The sequence below is a fragment of the Anomaloglossus baeobatrachus genome, chromosome 1, assembly GCF_048569485.1.
Source record: "Anomaloglossus baeobatrachus isolate aAnoBae1 chromosome 1, aAnoBae1.hap1, whole genome shotgun sequence".
Taxonomy (NCBI): Eukaryota; Metazoa; Chordata; class Amphibia; order Anura; family Aromobatidae; genus Anomaloglossus; species Anomaloglossus baeobatrachus.
Window position 1 is genome coordinate 77,936,977 of NC_134353.1, and position 18,983 is coordinate 77,955,959.

Below are 18,983 nucleotides of genomic sequence, written 5' to 3' on the forward strand. Positions count from 1 at the left end.
CGATATTTACTTTAGTTACAGCGTCCGCCGCTCTCACACTGCCAGTGCTGCCGGCTCCCTGCTCCCTGCACACAGCCAGAGTACACATCGGGAAATAAGCAAAGGTTTGCTTATTAACCCGATGTGTACTGTGGCTATGAGTGCAGGGAGCCAGCGCTAAGCGGTGTGCGCTTGTAACCAAGGTAAGTATCGGGTAACCAGAGAAGCACTTTGGTTGGTTACCTGATATTTACATAAGTTACCAAGCGCAGCATCGCTTCCACAGCGACGCGTGTCGTTATGATCGCTGTTGCGTCTGCTGTGTTTGACAGCTAAGCAGCGATCATAACAGCGACTTACAAGGTCACTGTTGCGTCACAGAAAATGGTGACGTAACAGCGACGTCGCTGTCGCTATGTGTGAACCCAGCTTTCCGTGGCTCCTGAGTCCTTCATTGTGGTTGATCAGAGCTCCGTGTAAGCATTCTGGAAAATGGAACAAAGTGGTTTACCGACCAAATCATTATCTTGTGTTTAGTAATTTGTTGCCCTGTGTCTTATGAAAGATATAGTAATGATAGATCTGCTGTTGATTACGGTTCGTGATTTACAGACCCTTTGTGTGGAGCCTCTTGTCACTTTCCGGGGGCATGGTTATACACGGAAAGCTGCCCTTTCTGACTCCTCACGACCTTGCCAACACAACTGCCTTCTGTGTGTACAATTTCATAAGCTACAAGGAGATATACCACGACGCTCTCCTTCTACGCATTTGCTGTGCATTGTACTCCTTCTTACATATAATATATTCTATTCTTAATCAGAGCCAAAATATTCAACCTTCATTAACATTTCCCACAAGATTTTCTTTTGTAATTGGGTTTTCTTGCTTCTAAACCAATTACAGTACATTGCGATCCTGGTAGCAGATATCTAGCCCGTAGACCTGCCATTCCCTGACTTTGATAAACCGTTTTTCTGCCCTTTATTTGGGTCACACCGGCCATAGAGTATCCATTTTTATAGAGATATTTGGTGAACCAGGAGAAATGTGATGGCATAGCCGAGCCTGACAGCATCCGCCGTGTAATCTTCGTCCCTGGATCGCACCCAGTGACATTTCATTTGTTTTTCATTTTGCTAATTACGCTTCAGATCTGTTTTCTTAAGAACGTGTGATTGCGGAAGCCTCGAATCAATGGCACCTGGCTGCATATTGCTCAGCAGTCTACAGTCAACGGCATCGTCTGACTTCACGTCGGGTTTCATTATCCATTTCTCTTTATTAACTGCTGGAGTATTGACTGCAGCCACCAGAGCCTTTGCATCATTAATTAGGAGAGCGATGGAGCCCACAAAGGGTGGAGAATTTATAATAGAGAGGTCATGAGAGTGGAAATGGCTTAAAAGTAAGTTATATTGTCTAGAAGAGATGACGCGAATAATGGGTATCCTCATAACGTCACATAAGACAAAGGCAGAACTTGTGTCCTAGGATGTCTTTCTTGGGATCCCCACTCTGGTTCTGAAGAGTTAGGGGTGCTTCACACACAGCGAGCTCGCTGCCGAGATCGCTGCTGAGTCACGCTTTTTGTGACGCAGCAGTGACCTCATTAGCGATCTCGCTGTGTGTGACACTGAGCAGCGATCTGGCCCCTGCTGCGAGATCGCTGCTCGTTACACACAGCCCTGGTTCGTTTTCTTCAAAGGCGCTCTCCCACTGTGACACACAGATCGCTGTGTGTGACAGCGAGAGAGCGACAAATGAAGCGAGCAGGGAGCAGGAGCCGGCATCTGGCAGCTGCGGAGGCTGGTAACTAAGATAAACATCGGGTAACCAAGGTGGTTACCCGATATTTACCTTAGTTACCAGCCTCCGCAGCTCTCACGCTGCCTGTGCTGCCGGCTCCGGCTCTCTGCACATGTAGCTGCTGTACACATCGGGTTAATTAACCCGATGTGTACTGTAGCTAGGAGAGCAAGGAGCCAGCGCTCAGTGTGCGCGGCTCCCTGCTCCCTGCACACACAGCTAAGCGGTGTGCGCTGGTAACTAATGTAAACATCGGGTAACCATACCCGATGTTTACCTTAGTTACCAGTCTCCGCAGCTTCCAGACGGCGGCTCCGTGCAAGCGCAGCGTCGCTTGCACGTCGCTGCTGGCTGGGGGCTGGTCACTGGTCGCTGGTGAGATCTGCCTGTTTGACAGCTCACCAGCGACCATGTAGCGATGCAGCAGCGATCCTGACCAGGTCAGATCGCTGGTCGGATTGCTGCTGCATCGCTAAGTGTGAAGGTACCCTTAGCAAAGGTGCTCCAGGCAATATACTTTGGGTATTTCCATATTCACGGGATATGCCATGGGGACCTCCTCTAAGACCCTCACTTATCTTGAAAGCAGGGGTTTCCATGGGTGTTCTGAACTTTGCGGAGAATGATTGCTAGGCTAGTTTATGAACTTCTATAGAAGAGAATGGAGAGACCTGAGTATGCATGGACACTTCTTCATCGAAAGTTGATGGGATTCTTGAGATAGGTGATGGTCCTAGAAGTGGTACCTGCACATATAATGGAATTTGTGGCACATTTTACGGAAATATCATAAAAGTCTGATATGGAGAAAACCATTTAATGATCATGTGAAGAAGCAAGTATCATGGGTGTGTCATGTGTGACAGACAGTCATGTGGTTTCTGGCCATAGAAGGTCACCGTGTTTGGCTGTGCAATATGCTCCCTGACTTTCCATTGTTTCTGCTGTCAGTATTCATTGCTATAGGTAGCTTTCCTGCTGGATTAATCTTTCTTCCTTTATGACCCAGCAGGAGCTCACCTTCCACTCAGCTGTTGATCATCAGTATTCCCTTGGTGCTTATATACCCCTTCTTTCCTTTGGACTTTGCTGGTGATATAATTCAGTTAATTCAAGCTCTGGTTGTAAGCAGGTGGCTTGTACTCCTCTGTGGTATCATTGCTGAAAGCTCTGCTGAACCTCTACCTGAGTTATCTGTGGATAAGTAGTTCATGCTTTTCCCCCTGTATGTCCTCCTTGTGTCGTTTATAGTGTGTAGTGGTGTTGACGAAGAGCTCACCCCATCCGTTCCCTATTTAGGGCCCAGCCCCAGAGATGCCTAGGGTCAGATATCCGGCTTATTGAATAGGTGTGGAACCTATCTAGGGTGGTGAGGGACCCCAGGGACCAGCTTTAGGTTTGGTCAGGGGTCACCATCTTCCCTTTTCTTAGACACAGAGTTTCCCTTCCCTTAACTGTGTGCTTCCCGTACCTTGCGTGACAGCAAGTGGGTGTTGGGATTGGCAAGTTAGCCCGCGGCCTAATGTTATAGGTGGTTTTGCTGTAAAATAGGACTCTATTTTAATATTTTTTATGCGGCCCCACAGCTTTATGTACATAAAAATATAACCACAACACTTTAGTTTTTGCTCCCATTGTTCATGAGTACAGATGAGTAGACCTGTGGAAGTTCGGTTTGGTGGATTCAGCCGGACTTTAGATAAAATTCGGCTTGGGACCTGGACTTAACCTGAACCCCAATGGAAGTCAGTAATTGGGCAGTTCATGTTTCCACCCACATGCAGCCAGCCATAAACCGATCACTCCGTGGACGGATAAGAGAGATTTTTCCATTTTTTTGTTTGGCGCACACTACATCCGATCATGCTGTTGTTACCCCCAGTGTGAGCCGATCATACACTGCAAGCGGCTCGCACTGGGCCAAGCACCAAGCGTACCCGAGCTCAGCGATGCTCATGCAAGTGGTTTGTATACGTAAAGTACCTGAACTCTGTTGTTTTTGTAAAGTCTGTGTTTGGTACGAACGCTGAACACCGAATCTTGCGTTCGCTCCTCTCTAATAATAATAATCTTTATTTCTATAGTGCCAACATATTCCGCAGCGCTTTACAATTCAGGAGGATCATATACAAATGAGTAACAGTTATAGAAAATACAATATTTAAAGGGAAAAAAGACCACCCTGCTCATGAGAGCTTACAATCTACAATGAGATTGGGGGGGACAAGGTACAAGTGCTTATTTACAATGACAATCCAGCCATCTCAAGAAAATGGGGGATAGATAATGGCTTCCTGAATCAGTTGGCCAGAGCCTTGAGATGCATTTGGGTGCCATGGAGTTCGACGTGGGGTAAGTTTCTGAGAAGTTGGAGGTATTAGGTGAAATTAAACCCTGAACTCAAGGATCTAAAGGTCCCGTCACACATAGCGACTTATCTAGCGATATATCGCCGGGATCACGGATTCCGTGATGCACATCCAGCATCGTTAGCAACGCCGTTGCGTGTGACACCAACGAGCGGCCGTTAACAATGGAAAATACGCACCATATCGTCCATCGTTGACACTTCGTTCATTTTCCAAAAATCGTTGATTGTTGAGGGCGCAGGTTGTTCGTCGTTCCCGAGGCAGCACACATCGCTACGTGTGACACCTCGGGAACGACGAACTACGGCTTACCTGCTGCCGCTGGCAATGAGGAAGGAAGCAGGTGGGCGGGATGTTACGGCCACTCATCTCCGCCCCTTCACTTGTATTGGGCGGCCGCTTAGTGACACCGCTGTGACGCCGCACGAACCGCCCCTTTAGAAAAGAGGCTGTTCGCCGGCAACAGCGATGTCGCTAGGCAGGTAAGTCCGTGTGACGGCTCCTAACAATATTGTGCGCCACGGGCAGCGATTTGCCCGTGACGCACAAATGACGGGGGCGGGTACGCTCGCTAGCGATATCGCTGCGTGTAACGGGCCTTTAGACTAGAGATGAGCAGACCCGAGCTGTATAGTTTGGGGTTCATACTGAAAATGGACTTTACAAAAAAAAATCAGTGTCCTAGTTCAGAGTTCAGTTGCTTTACGTATGCAAACCACTCGAGCGAGCATCGGTGTGCTCGGGTACGCTCGGTGCTCAGCCCAGTGTGAGCCGCTTGCAGTGTTTGATCGGCTCTCACTGGGGGTAACAACAGCGTGATCGGATGTAGTGTGCACCAAACACCCGGAAGAGCTCTATTGATAGCTGGCTGTATGTGGGCGGAGACCAGGACTGCCCAATCAGTGACTTAAATTGAGGTTTGGGTCAAGTCCAGGTCTAGAACTGAATTTTAAAGTCCACCTCAACCCGCCGAACCGAACTTCAATGGATCCACTCATCTCTATCTAAGACTAAAGGAATAAATCTGCAGCAGACAAAACACAGATTCTATCAAACAGTATCCAGACCAGCAAGTGGCACATCGTTGGAATCTGGACCTGCATCATGGTGATCTTTCATATTACATAGTAAAAACCTGCTGACGATTCCCTTTAAAACCAGGCATGACCTGCGGATTGCTGTGTCTTCAGAGAAGTATCTTCACTTCCGATGCCTTCACTTTACCGAGAAATCTAATTTCTAATTTACTGATTTGCCCCAGGATCATATTTGCAAGCAATGTAATTTCACTGCAGATGCTTTCTCCAATTAGGCGGAGATATGCTGTATATACATAACGCATTTTGGTCTCTGTAGAATAAGGCACTTTTTTTTTTAATTTTATTTATAGCCAAGTTCAAAGACGACAAAGCATCCTCAGGACCGAGCTGCAGAAATCTTGAAGAAATCTGTAGAGGATAAAGTCTTGATTCATGAAGCGCAAATTGCAGATGACAAGATTAAGCAGGTAACGAAAATGAGATGTGACCAGATCAGACGGGGAAGACTTATCCAGTTACATGAATGTTTGCTTTTGATTTGTTCCTTCTACTTCTATGAAAATAAGAGTTGGTTCAAGAAATACAACCTATTTAATGGTGTGCGGGAATTGTTCCCCCCGGGAGCTATCCACCGAAGCCGCCCCTGTAGACTGGATTAGTAACAGGCATAAAGTTCTCGGTATAATAGGGATTGAAATGTCGTATACAAATATTCACATCTTATCCTGCACTGGAATATCAGCTCGGAGAATACAAATCAAGGTGGATATGGAAAATATAGAGCTGCATTAAGATGTTATAGTAGGATGGAAAAGGCGCTGCACCCCCAACACCACAAAATCTTCATTTTATTGGAAACTAGCTGTAGTACCCGGCGTTGCCCGGGATAGTAACTGTCTCTCTGTCTCTCTCCCAGTCTCTGTCTGTGTGTCGCTGTCTGTCTCTTTCCTTGTCTGTGTCTACAGTTAGGTCCAGAAATATTTGGACAGTGACACAAGTTTTGTTATTTTAGCTGTTTACAAAAACATGTTCAGAAATACAATTATATATATAATATGGACTGAAAGTGCACACTCCCAGCTGCAATGAGAGTTTTCACATCCAAATCGGAGAAAGGGTTTAGGAATCATAGCTCTGTAATGCATAGCCTCCTCTTTTTCAAGGGACCAAAAGTAATTGGACAAGGGACTCTAAGGGCTGCAATTAACTCTGAAGGCGTCTCCCTCGTTAACCTGTAATCAATGAAGTAGTTAAAAGGTCTGGGGTTGATTACAGGTGTGTGGTTTTGCATTTGGAAGCTGTTGCTGTGACCAGACATCATGTGGTCTAAGGAACTCTCAATTGAGGTGAAGCAGAACATCCTGAGGCTGAAAAAAAAGAAAAAATCTATCAGAGAGATAGCAGACATGCTTGGAGTAGCAAAATCAACAGTCGGGTACATTCTGAGAAAAAAGGAATTGACTGGTGAGCTTGGGAACTCAAAAAGGCCTGGGCGTCCACGGATGACAACAGTGGTGGATGATCGCCGCATACTTTCTTTGGTGAAGAAGAACCCGTTCACAACATCAACTGAAGTCCAGAACACTCTCAGTGAAGTAGGTGTATCTGTCTCTAAGTCAACAGTAAAGAGAAGACTCCATGAAAGTAAATACAAAGGGTTCACATCTAGATGCAAACCATTCATCAATTCCAAAAATAGACAGGCCAGAGTTAAATTTGCTGAAAAACACCTCATGAAGCCAGCTCAGTTCTGGAAAAGTATTCTATGGACAGATGAGACAAAGACCAACCTGTACCAGAATGATGGGAAGAAAAAAGTTTGGAGAAGAAAGGGAACGGCACATGATCCAAGGCACACCACATCCTCTGTAAAACATGGTGGAGGCAACGTGATGGCATGGGCATGCATGGCTTTCAATGGCACTGGGTCACTTGTGTTTATTGATGACATAACAGCAGACAAGAGTAGCCGGATGAATTCTGAAGTGTACCGGGATATACTTTCAGCCCAGATTCAGCCAAATGCCGCAAAGTTGATCGGACGGCGCTTCATAGTACAGATGGACAATGACCCCAAGCATACAGCCAAAGCTACCCAGGAGTTCATGAGTGCAAAAAGTGGAACATTCTGCAATGGCCAAGTCAATCACCAGATCTTAACCCAATTGAGCATGCATTTCACTTGCTCAAATCCAGACTTAAGACGGAAAGACCCACAAACAAGCAAGACCTGAAGGCTGCGGCTGTAAAGGCCTGGCAAAGCATTAAGAAGGAGGAAACCCAGCGTTTTTTTGATGTCCATGGGTTCCAGACTTAAGGCAGTGATTGCCTCCAAAGGATTCGCAACAAAATATTGAAAATACAAATATTTTGTTTGGGTTTGGTTTATTTGTCCAATTACTTTTGACCTCCTAAAATGTGGAGTGTTTGTAAAGAAATGTGTACAATTCCTACAATTTCTATCAGATATTTTTGTTCAAACCTTCAAATTAAACGTTACAATCTGCACTTGAATTCTGTTGTAGAGGTTTCATTTCAAATCCAATGTGGTGGCATGCAGAGCCCAACTCGCGAAAATTGTGTCACTGTCCAAATATTTCTGGACCTAACTGTATGTCTCTGTCTGTTTCTATCTTTCTGTCTGTGTTTGTATCAGTCTATCTGTCTCGATCTCTGTGTCTCTCTGTCTGTCTCTTGCCCCGTCTGTCTCTTGCCCCGTCTGTCTCTTGCCCCGTCTGTCTCTTGTCCCGTCTGTCTCTTGTCCCGTCTGTCTCTTGTCCCGTCTGTCTCTTGTCCCGTCTGTCTCTTGCCCCGTCTGTCTCTTGCCCCGTCTGTCTCTTGCCCCATCTGTCTCTTGCCCCGTCTGTCTCTGTCTGTCTCTTTCACCGTCTGTCTCTGTCTGTCTCTATATCTGTCTGTCTCTCTCTCGGTCTGACTGTCTCTCTCTCTCCATCCGTCTCCCCACCGACATCAAATTACCTCACACATAAGCGTCTTATACTAACAATGTCCTTTGTTCCTATAGCAACCAATCACAGCTGCTATTAATGGCCTGTAGTTCCAGGCTCCATTCACTTTAATGGAGGCAGGTTTTTGGAGAGTAACTGTAAAGCGCAGGGTTAAATTTTCCTGTCAAAACATTGTCTACGACGTTCCCCGGGTCACATGAGGCGTCTGTGCAAAATTTCGTGATTGTAAATGCGACGGTGCGGATTCCTTTAGCGGAAACACACATACAGTACAGACCAAAAGTTTGGACACATCTCATTCAAAGTGTTTTCTTTATTTTCTGAAAATTGTAGATTCACATTGAAGGCATCAAAACTATGAATTAGAACATGTGGAATGAAATACTTAAAAAAGTGTGAAACAACTGAAAATATGTCTGATATTCTAGGTTCTTCAAAGTAGCCACCTTTTGCTTTGATTACTACTTTGCACACTCTTGGCATTCTCTTGATGAGCTTCAAGAGGCAGTCACCGGAAATAATTTTCCAACAGTCTTGAAGGAGTTCCCAGAGATGCTTAGCACTTGTTGGCCCTTTTGCCTTCACTCTGCGGTCCAGCTCACCCCAAACCATCTCGATTGGGTTCAGGTTTGGTGACTGTGGAGGCCAGGTCATCTGGCGTACCACCCCATCACTCTCCTTCTTAGTCAAATAGCCCTTACACAGCCTAGAGGTGTGTTTGGGGTCATTGTCCTGTTGAAAAATTAAATGATGGTCCAACTAAATGCAAACCGGATGGAATAGCACGCCGCTGCAAGATGCTGTGGTAGCCATGCTGGTTCTGTATGCCTTCAATTTTGAATAAATCCCCAACAGTGTCACCAGCAAAGCATCCCCACACCATCATACTTCCTCCTCCATGCTTCACGGTGGGAACCAGCCATGTAGAGTCCATCCGTTCACCTTTTCTACAAAGACACGGTGGTTGGATCCAAAGATCTCAAATTTGGACTCATCAGACCAAAGCACAGATTTCCACTGGTCTAATGTCCATTCCTTGTGTTCTTTAGCCCAAACACGTCTCTTCTGCTTGTTGCCTGTCCTCAGCAGTGGTTTCCTAGCAACTATTTTACCATGAAGGCCTGCTGCACAAAGTCTCCTCTTAACAGTTGTTCTACAGATGAGAAGGTGTGTCCAAACTTTTGGTCTGTACATACACTCAGCTTTATATATTAGATATACAGGGTCTAAGACCCCCAGACAGTACAACTAATGCAAGAGATATAATTTATAGCAAGACAGAAATATAAACCGTCTAAGTTCCCTAGTCAGCACAACAGGGGTTAAAATTTGTGGGAAGCCCGCACTTTCCCTACTGCAAGTAAAACAGGATGTCACTACCAAAAACGATGATAGACCGATAAAGGCAGTGATCTGTCTACAGATTTCATAATCTAAACTATATACCCTATTGAATTGATTTCTTAGACCTGATGAGCTTGATGTAGTTTGCATGGAAATCTGTGTTAGATTAGGCACATAATCCTGATATTACAATAAACATTTCTTTGTCGCTCCATTGGGAGACCCAGACAATTGGGTGTATAGCTTCTGCCTCCGGAGGCCACACAAAGTATTACACTTTAAAAAGTGTAACCCCTCCCCTCTGCCTATACACCCTCCCGTGGATCACGGGCTCCTCAGTTTTATGCTTTGTGTGGAAGGAGGCACACATCCACTCATGCATCTCATACTTAGTTATGTCGGTTGGAAGAAAAGAGGGCCCCCGGCATGTTCCCTTCTCACCCCACTATGTCGGCGGTGTTGTTAAGGTTGAAGTACCCATTGCGGGTACAGAGGCTGGAGCCACATGCCGTCTCCTTCACCATCCCTTATGCGGCTCTGGGAGAAGTGGGATCCTAAGCGGTCATCCAGTTGCTGGGACCTTGCTCCATCCGCAGCCCCTGTGGGAATCTGACGGACCGGAGCCTCTTCGACCTCAGGGACCGGGCCCTGCAACTCAAAGGTACTCTGTGTCCCCATAGGGGACTGTGCAGGGAGCACACCTTCTTCCCGGAAGCCGCGGCAGCTGCTGAATTAGGAGGCCGGTGGACTTACACGCCGACCGTGCCTGCTTGTCGGGCGCGGCCTCAAATTTAGTCCCCGGCTTCATCGCGGCCTAGTCGCAAAAATCCCGCCCCCGGGCCTGCCTGTCAGGGGTAAGGGCGGGATTACCGACATAACGTCGGATGTGAGGGCTGGAGCATCCTGCATGTCTTCCTCCCCCCTCACTGATCACTGTGGGGACCCCAGATTCCCGCACTTTTGCTGGCGCCGCCCACGGCCCCACTCCTCCCCTGAGAGCTCCGGCAGCCATTTTCTGGCATTTTGCCGGTGGAGGCTTCTCAGTTAACAGCTCTGCAGCTCCGGGGGATCCAAGGCAGGGAATCTGGAGGACACACTCCGCTCGTTAGCGGTCGGTAAGCCACACCGGTCACCCGGTGCTGGTCCCCCTAGGGTGCCGGAATAGATACATATGTATATATATATACTAGATATATATATATATCTGTTCGGTCGGGCTGTATACCCCTTCCCATATACCCTCAGTGGTCACTCACCTAGGAGACAACAGCATGTCGTCCACAAGGAGCAAAGCTGCTAAGGCACAGGTTTTTTTCGCGGCCTGTACCTCTTGTGGGGCTATGTTACCTGCGGGTTCCACCTACCCCCACTGTGAGCAATGCTCGACTCCTGCCTCGCTTGCTCAGCCGGAGCCTCGGACACTGGTGGGCCCCTCGGCTCATGTAGCCCCCCCTGCTCCCCCTGACCAGGCTGCAGGGACAGAGTTCGCCTCTTTTGCTGAGAAACTCTCTGAGTCTCTTTCTCAATCCATTGCACAGTCTATGGACAAATGGTCTTCTAAGCTACTTGAGGCTTTGCAGTCCAGACCGGACCTTTCACAGGCCCCAGCCCCTGTTAGCTCGTCGCCTCCAGGCCCCTCTCGGTCCGCGCCGCAGCGCGCTCCCAGGTTGGCCCCTCGGTCTCAGGCGGAGGACTCCTGCCCGGACCGCAGTCCTAGACCGGCTAAGCGGGCTCGCTGGGACTCTTCCCCGACTTCCTCTCGCTGCTCGGGATCCCAGCTTGAGGACTCTCTGGAGGACGAGGCGGACGTCGCAGCTCAGGGCTCTGACCCTGACGTCGCCCTTAACCTTGATACACCTGACGGGGACGCCTTAGTAAATGATCTTATCTCGTCCATCAACCAGGTGTTGGATCTCTCTCCCCCGCCTCCTCCTGTAGAGGAGTCGGCGTCTCAGCAGGAGAAACACCAGTTTCGGTTCCCCAAACGTACGCGCAATACGTTTTTTGATCACTCTAACTTCAGGGATGCTGTCCAGAAGCCCAGAGCGGTCCCGGACAAGCGCTTTGCTAAACGCCTCACTGACACGCGTTACCCCTTCCCATCTGAAGTCGTTAAGGGTTGGGCTCACTGTCCCAAGGTGGATCCTCCAGTCTCCAGATTGGCGGCTAGGTCCGTGGTGTCTGTTGCAGATGGCTCATCCCTGAAGGATGCCACTGACAGACAGATAGAGCTCCTGGTGAAGTCCATCTATGAGGCCACGGGCGCGTCTTTCGCCCCGGCCTTTGCAGCCGTGTGGGCACTCCAAGCAATCTCGGCTTGTCTGACTGAGATTAATGCTGTCACACGGAATTCTGCTCCGCAAGTTGCGTCTTTGACCTCTCAGGCGTCAGCCTTTTCGTCCTACGCCATGAACGCCGTCCTGGACTCCGCTAGCCGTACGGCGGTAGCATCTGCTAACTCCGTGGCAGTCCGCAGGGCCATGTGGCTGCGCGAATGGAAGGCAGACTCGGCTTCCAAGAGGTTCTTAACTGGTTTGCCTTTTTCTGGCGAACGTTTGTTTGGCGAACGATTGGATGAGATTATTAAGGAATCCAAAGGAAAGGATTCCTCCTTACCCCAGGCCAAACCTAAGAGACCTCAACAGAGAAAAATCCAATCGAGGTTTCGGTCCTTTCGTCCCTCCGCCAAGTCCCAATCCTCTTCGTCCAAAAGGCCGGAGAAAGGCCAGAGGAACTCCTATGCGTGGCGATCCAAGTCACGCCCGCAAAAGGCCGCAGGAGGCACTGCCTCCAAGACGGCCTCCTCATGACTCTCGGCCTCCCCTAGCCGCATCCTCGGTCGGTGGCAGGCTCTCCCGCTTTGGCGACGCCTGGTGGCCACATGTTCAAGACCGATGGGTGAGAGACATTCTGTCTCATGGTTACAGGATAGAGTTCAGCTCTCGTCCTGCGGCTCGTTTCTTCAGAACCTCTCCGGCCCCCGCTCAGGCCGACGCACTTTTTCAGGCAGTGAACGCTCTAAAGATGGAAGGAGTTGTGATCCCCGTTCCCCTTCAGGAACGCGGTCGCGGATTTTACTCCAACTTGTTCGTGGTGCCAAAAAAGGACGGGTCATTCCGTCCCGTTCTGGACCTCAAGCTACTCAACAGACATGTGAGAACCAGACGGTTTCGGATGGAATCTCTCCGCTCGGTCATCGCCTCGATGTCACAAGGAGACTTCCTAGCATCGATCGACATCAAGGATGCTTATCTCCATGTACCGATCGCACCCGAACATCAACGTTTCCTGCGTTTCGCCATCGGGGACGAACACCTTCAGTTCGTGGCATTGCCTTTCGGCTTGGCGACAGCCCCACAGGTTTTCACCAAAGTCATGGCATCCGTTGTGGCGGTCCTGCATTCTCAGGGCCACTCGGTGATCCCCTACTTGGACGATCTCCTAGTCAGGGCCCCTTCTCGGGTGGCGTGTCAACAAAGTCTATCCGTCGCTCTGGCGACTCTCCAGCGGTTCGGGTGGATCATCAACTTCCCGAAATCCAAGTTGACACCGACCCAATCACTGACGTACCTGGGGATGGAGTTTCATACCCAGCAAGCGTTAGTCAAGCTTCCGAGCGACAAACAGCTTTCTCTGCAGGCAGGGGTGCAATCCCTTCTTCGGTGTCAGTCACACCCCTTAAGGCGCCTCATGCACTTCCTGGGGAAGATGGTGGCAGCTATAGAGGCAGTCCCGTTCGCGCAATTCCATCTTCGGCCACTCCAATGGGACATTCTCCGCAAATGGGACAAGAGTGCGGCTTCCCTCGACAAGAACGTCTCTCTTTCCCTTGCAACCAAGACGTCACTTCAGTGGTGGCTCCTTCCCAATTCTCTGTCGCGGGGAAAATCCTTCCTACCCCCAACCTGGGCTGTGGTCACCACGGACGCGAGCCTGTCAGGTTGGGGAGCGGTTTTTCTCCACCACAGGGCTCAGGGAACCTGGACTCCGATAGAGTCATCCCTTCAGATCAATATACTGGAGATAAGGGCAGTGTATCTAGCCCTATTGGCTTTTCATCGGTGGCTGGAGGGCAGACAGATCCGTATCCAGTCGGACAACGCCACTGCCGTCGCCTACATCAACCACCAAGGCGGCACTCGCAGTCGTCTAGCCTTCCAGGAAGTCCGACGGATTCTGCAGTGGGTGGAAGCCACAGCCTCCACCATCTCCGCAGTTCACATTCCGGGCGTAGAAAACTGGGAAGCAGATTTTCTCAGTCGTCAGGGCATGGACGCGGGGGAATGGTCTCTGCACCCAGACGTGTTTCGAGAGATCTGTTGCCGCTGGGGAACGCCGGACGTCGATCTCATGGCGTCACGGCACAACAACAAGGTCCCGGCATTCATAGCACGGTCTCAGGATCACAGAGCTCTGGCGGCGGACGCGTTAGTCCAGGATTGGTCGCAGTTTCGACTGCCTTATGTGTTTCCTCCTCTGGCGATGCTGCCCAGAGTGCTACGCAAGATCAGGTCCGACTGCCGTCGCGCCATTCTCGTCGCTCCAGACTGGCCGAGGCGGTCGTGGTATCCGGATCTGTGGCATCTCACGGTGGGTCAACCGTGGGCGCTTCCAGACCGCCCAGACTTGCTGTCACAAGGCCCGTTTTTCCATCTGAATTCTGTGGCCCTCAACCTGACTGTGTGGCCATTGAGTCCTGGCTCCTAGCGTCTTCAGGGTTATCTCAGTATGTCATTGCCACCATGAGACAGGCCAGGAAGGCTACGTCCGCCAAGATCTATTACAGGTCTTGGCAAATCTTCCTATCCTGGTGCGCTAATAACGGTTTTCCTCCATGGCCGTTTGCCTTACCCACTTTTCTTTCATTCCTTCAATCTGGAATGGACAAGGGTCTGTCACTCGGCTCTCTCAAGGGCCAAGTATCGGCGCTCTCCGTGTTTTTTCAAAAGCGTCTAGCCAGGCTTCCGCAGGTCCGCACGTTCCTGCAGGGAGTTTGCCACATGGTCCCACCTTACAAGCGTCCGCTGGAACCCTGGGATCTTAACAGGGTTCTAACGGCTCTTCAAAAACCACCTTTCGAGCCGCTGCGGGATGTCTCTCTATCACGTCTTTCGCAGAAGGTGGCCTTCCTAGTGGCAGTCACATCACTTCGGAGAGTGTCTGAGCTCGCAGCGCTGTCATGCAAAGTCCCCTTCCTGGTGTTTCACCAGGATAAGGTGGTTTCTCCCTAAGGTGGTATCCCCTTTTCATCTCAATCAGGATATCTCCTTGCCTTCATTTTGCCCTAATCCAATTCACCAGTGTGAAAAGAATTTGCACTCTTTGGATCTTGTGAGAGCACTTTGGCTCTACGTGTCTCGCACGGCGCCCCTGCGTCGTTCAGATGCGCTCTTTGTCCTTGTCGCTGGCCAGCGTAAGGGCTCTCAGGCTTCCAGGTCAACCTTGGCTCGGTGGATCAAGGAACCGATTCTCGAAGCCTACCGTTCTTCTGGGCTTCCGCTTCCTTCAGGGCTGAAAGCCCATTCTACCAGAGCCGTGGGTGCGTCCTGGGCATTGCGGCACCGGGCTACGGCTCAGCAGGTGTGTCAGGCAGCTACGTGGTCTAGTCTGCACACTTTCACGAAACACTATCAAGTGCATACCTATGCTTCGGCAGACGCCAGTCTAGGTAGGCGAGTCCTTCAGGCGGCGGTTGCCCACCTGTAAGAGGGGGCCGTTTTTTCGGCTCTTTTTATCGAGGTATTCTTTTACCCACCCAGGGACTGCTCTTGGACGTCCCAATTGTCTGGGTCTCCCAATGGAGCGACAAAGAAGAAGGGAATTTTGTTTACTTACCGTAAATTCCTTTTCTTCTAGCTCCTATTGGGAGACCCAGCACCCGCCCCTGTGCCCTTCGGGCTGGTTGTTCTTTTGTGTACACATGTTGTTCATGTTGAATTGTTCTTTTAGTTCATGGTCTTCAGTTCTCCGAACATCCTTCGGATTGAATTTACCCTAGACCAATTTATAAGTTTTCTCCTTCCTGCTTTTGCACCAAAACTGAGGAGCCCGTGATCCACGGGAGGGTGTATAGGCAGAGGGGAGGGGTTACACTTTTTAAAGTGTAATACTTTGTGTGGCCTCCGGAGGCAGAAGCTATACACCCAATTGTCTGGGTCTCCCAATAGGAGCTAGAAGAAAAGGAATTTACGGTAAGTAAACAAAATTCCCTTCTTTATGAGTCCAAGTTTATTCAGCCTTCAGCCACTCTGGCTGCCTGTCAAGCTGCAGCTTGTACTGAGCAGTGGGAGATTTCAGCAGGAGCAGGGAGGATGGACATTGAGAATCTGTTAGAGGGGTTAGTTAGGTGAGGATTCAGCAGCAGTTGAGAGAAAAGACACTGAGGATCTGCTAATCATACTAGGTAAGAAGATATTCAGCAGAAGCAGGGAGGAGAGGCACTGAGGATATGCTAATCATACTAGGTAAGAAGATATTCAGCAGCAGCAGGGAGGCGAGACACTGAGGATCTGCTAATCATACTAGGTAGGAAGAGATTCAGCAGCAGCAGGGAGGCGAGACACTGAGGATATGCTAATCAGACTAAGTAGGAAGAGATTCAGCAGCAGGGAGGAGGTACACTGAGAAGATGTTAGTCGGGTTAGGTAGGTGAGAATTCAGCAGCAGTTGAGAGGAAAGACACTGAGGATCTGATAATCAGACTAGGTAGGAAGAGATTAGGCTGCAGGGAGGTGAGACACTGAGGATCTGATAATCAGACTAGGTAGGAAGAGATTAGGCTGCAGGGAGGTGAGACACTGAGGATCTGATAATCAGACTAGGTAGGAAGAGATTAGGCTGCAGGGAGGAGAGAGAGACACTGAAGATCTGCTAATCAGACTAGGTAAGAAGAGATTCAACAGCAGCAGGGAGGAGATGCACTGAGGATCTGCTAATCAGACTAGGTAGGAAGAGTTTCAGCAGCAGGGAGGAGAGATACTGAGGATCTGCTAATCAGACTAGGTAGGAAGAGATTAGGCTGCAGGGAGGAGAGACACTGAGGATCTGCTAATCAGACTAGGTAAGAAGAGATTCAACAGCAGCAGGGAGGAGACGCACTGAGGATCTGCTAATCAGACTAGGTAAGAAGAGATTCAACAGCAGCAGGGAGGAGACACACTGAGGATCTGCTAATCAGACTAGGTAGGAAGAGTTTCAGCAGCAGCAGAGAGGTGAGACACTGAGGATCTGCTAATCAGACTAGGTAGGAAGAGATTAGGCTGCAGGGAGGAGAGACACTGAGGATCTGCTAATCAGACTAGGTAAGAAGAGATTCAACAGCAGCAGGGAGGAGACGCACTGAGGATCTGCTAATCAGACTAGGTAGGAAGAGTTTCGGCAGCAGCAGGGAGGAGAGGCACTGAGGATCTGCTAATCAGACTAGGTAGGAAGAGTTTCATCAGCAGCAGGGAGGAGAGGCACTGAGGATCTGCTAATCAGACTAGGTGGGAAGAGTTTCAGCAGCAGCAGGGAGGAGAGGCACTGAGGATCTGCTAATCAGACTAGGTGGGAAGAGGTTTAGCAGCAGAGTGCAGATGCTCTGAGGAGCTGCCAGTCATAATAAATGTGTGGAGATTGATTATAGACTTAAAATTGAATTATAGGGCCATACTGCCATTTATTAATACACCAGCCCCATCAGGTCTATGATATCTATTTAATAATATATACAGTGTATATTATATAATTAGACAGATCTGTTTTAAAGGGGTTTTCCACTACTAAAGAAGCCCATCTTAATCATTTCAGCACCCCATAGAAAATGAAAACAATGTACACTCACCTCCTACAGTGGCGCCATTCCTGCGATGTTCCAGGCGGATTATGTGACATTGTCACATGACCGATGCATCCAATCAGCAGCAAATGACTGCCTGCAGCCATTTACCATGTCATCAGAGCAGATGTCATTGATTTTTTAGTTTTTAGTTTTTGTTTAAATTGCTTAAATCTCCTTTTAATTGCTGCTGCGCCACTGATTCTGGAACAGTTTTTTTTTCTGTGCCCCTCCATTCCATGTCCTTCAGAAATAATTATGCAGAGTAATTATACCGCAGAACCACTGTGTGGGCGCAGCCATGTTTTGGTTGGCCAGAGTCAGAGGAGAAAGACAAAGTCCCAGAGAGAATGTCACATTGTGGGATAGCGGGCGACAAGGGACTTCTATTCTGTCCTTCACATTAGGGGATCCTATACTATCCCTGTCTTCTGGATTACCTCTGATGGTGGAGATGCCGTAGTCCCGTGGCTTACTATACTCCTGAGTAAAACTGATCTGTTTCCCCATCTTCCTAAGGAAGGAAGGGGCAGGAGTGTGATGGAAACATAGATGAGACAGACAGAGATGGCAGAAACTCAGTCATACTGCACACTCTCAGGAATAAACCGTAGGAAACTAAAGGCAAAAGCGAGAGAAGTAATGCAGCAATAAAAGGACAACAAGGGTTAACACTGGAACCGCACAGAAAAATAATTATCACAACCACCAGTAAGTCTGGATAAATCCACCTCACCAGGCCATTATAGTCAAGCTATAGCTGGCACTATAAGAACCGTCCAGCCAGCATATATAGGAGTGGCAGAATCTGTAGTCTCCACAGATCCTGACGCCACCATGATAGTCGGTGATGCCTGCAAAAACCTCCTTGTGACAGAGGTAGATCATTATTTCCAAGAGATATAACTTTGGAACGGAGAAGCACAGAAGAAAAAGAAAAACTGTTCCAGAATTAGTGGAACAATTGTAGTTGGAGGAGGGTCTCAGTTTAAATGTAAAGAATCCAGTGACGGATTTTTCATCTTCAAGTCCATAAACCAGTGTCTCCATCATTTCATTATTAAAAATCCCATCGACAGATGTAAAAATAACCAAGAGTAATTCCATGTCTTGTCTGCCTGTAGTATCCCCTGTAGAGAATCTTCTGACCTGATTACTTCTCTGTTTACCTGTACGGCTTCTTTGCTTTTCTTAGCCCACTGAGGAGTCTCACGGGTGATTTTTATTGCTAGCAACCCCCTGAATAAGTAGTAGATCTTCTGGGTTTTTTACATCTCCATTCTCTACCTGAATAATATATGTTCTGCTATCCCTGTGCTATTAGGTATCCAGCGGTTCAGAGAATAAATCTAGGCACTTAGTATCAGTCACTGTTAATTTGGGAGAAATTCACTTACAAGGGCCAGGGCTATCCGCTATATGCCTCACTCATACATAGTATACGGTGCCAGGAAAAGTATCTGCTGTACCTCCATCAAATTAAACAATATCTGATTGCTACAACTTATGCCTCCTCTGAATCGAAACCATGGCACAGTAAATGTTGGCCTCTGCCCTGCTCTGGTACCTCCATTGAGAGTGCAATACAAGTACAATGACCACAATGCATTTAAACACCACATACTAATGGTATTTAATATCCAAATCATAGTGCCCA

General features: G+C 48.6%; 1 protein-coding gene across 1 annotated transcript in view; it reads left to right on the forward strand.

Moving 5' to 3' along the window:
- The window catches only part of EVC2 (EvC ciliary complex subunit 2), a 223,451-nt gene that overhangs the window by 156,845 nt on the left and 47,623 nt on the right, over positions 1-18,983 (forward strand). The window contains exon 16 of the mRNA XM_075346882.1: positions 5,548-5,664. Coding sequence (XP_075202997.1) covers positions 5,548-5,664 — 117 coding nt within the window. The remainder of the gene's footprint in view (positions 1-5,547; positions 5,665-18,983) is intronic.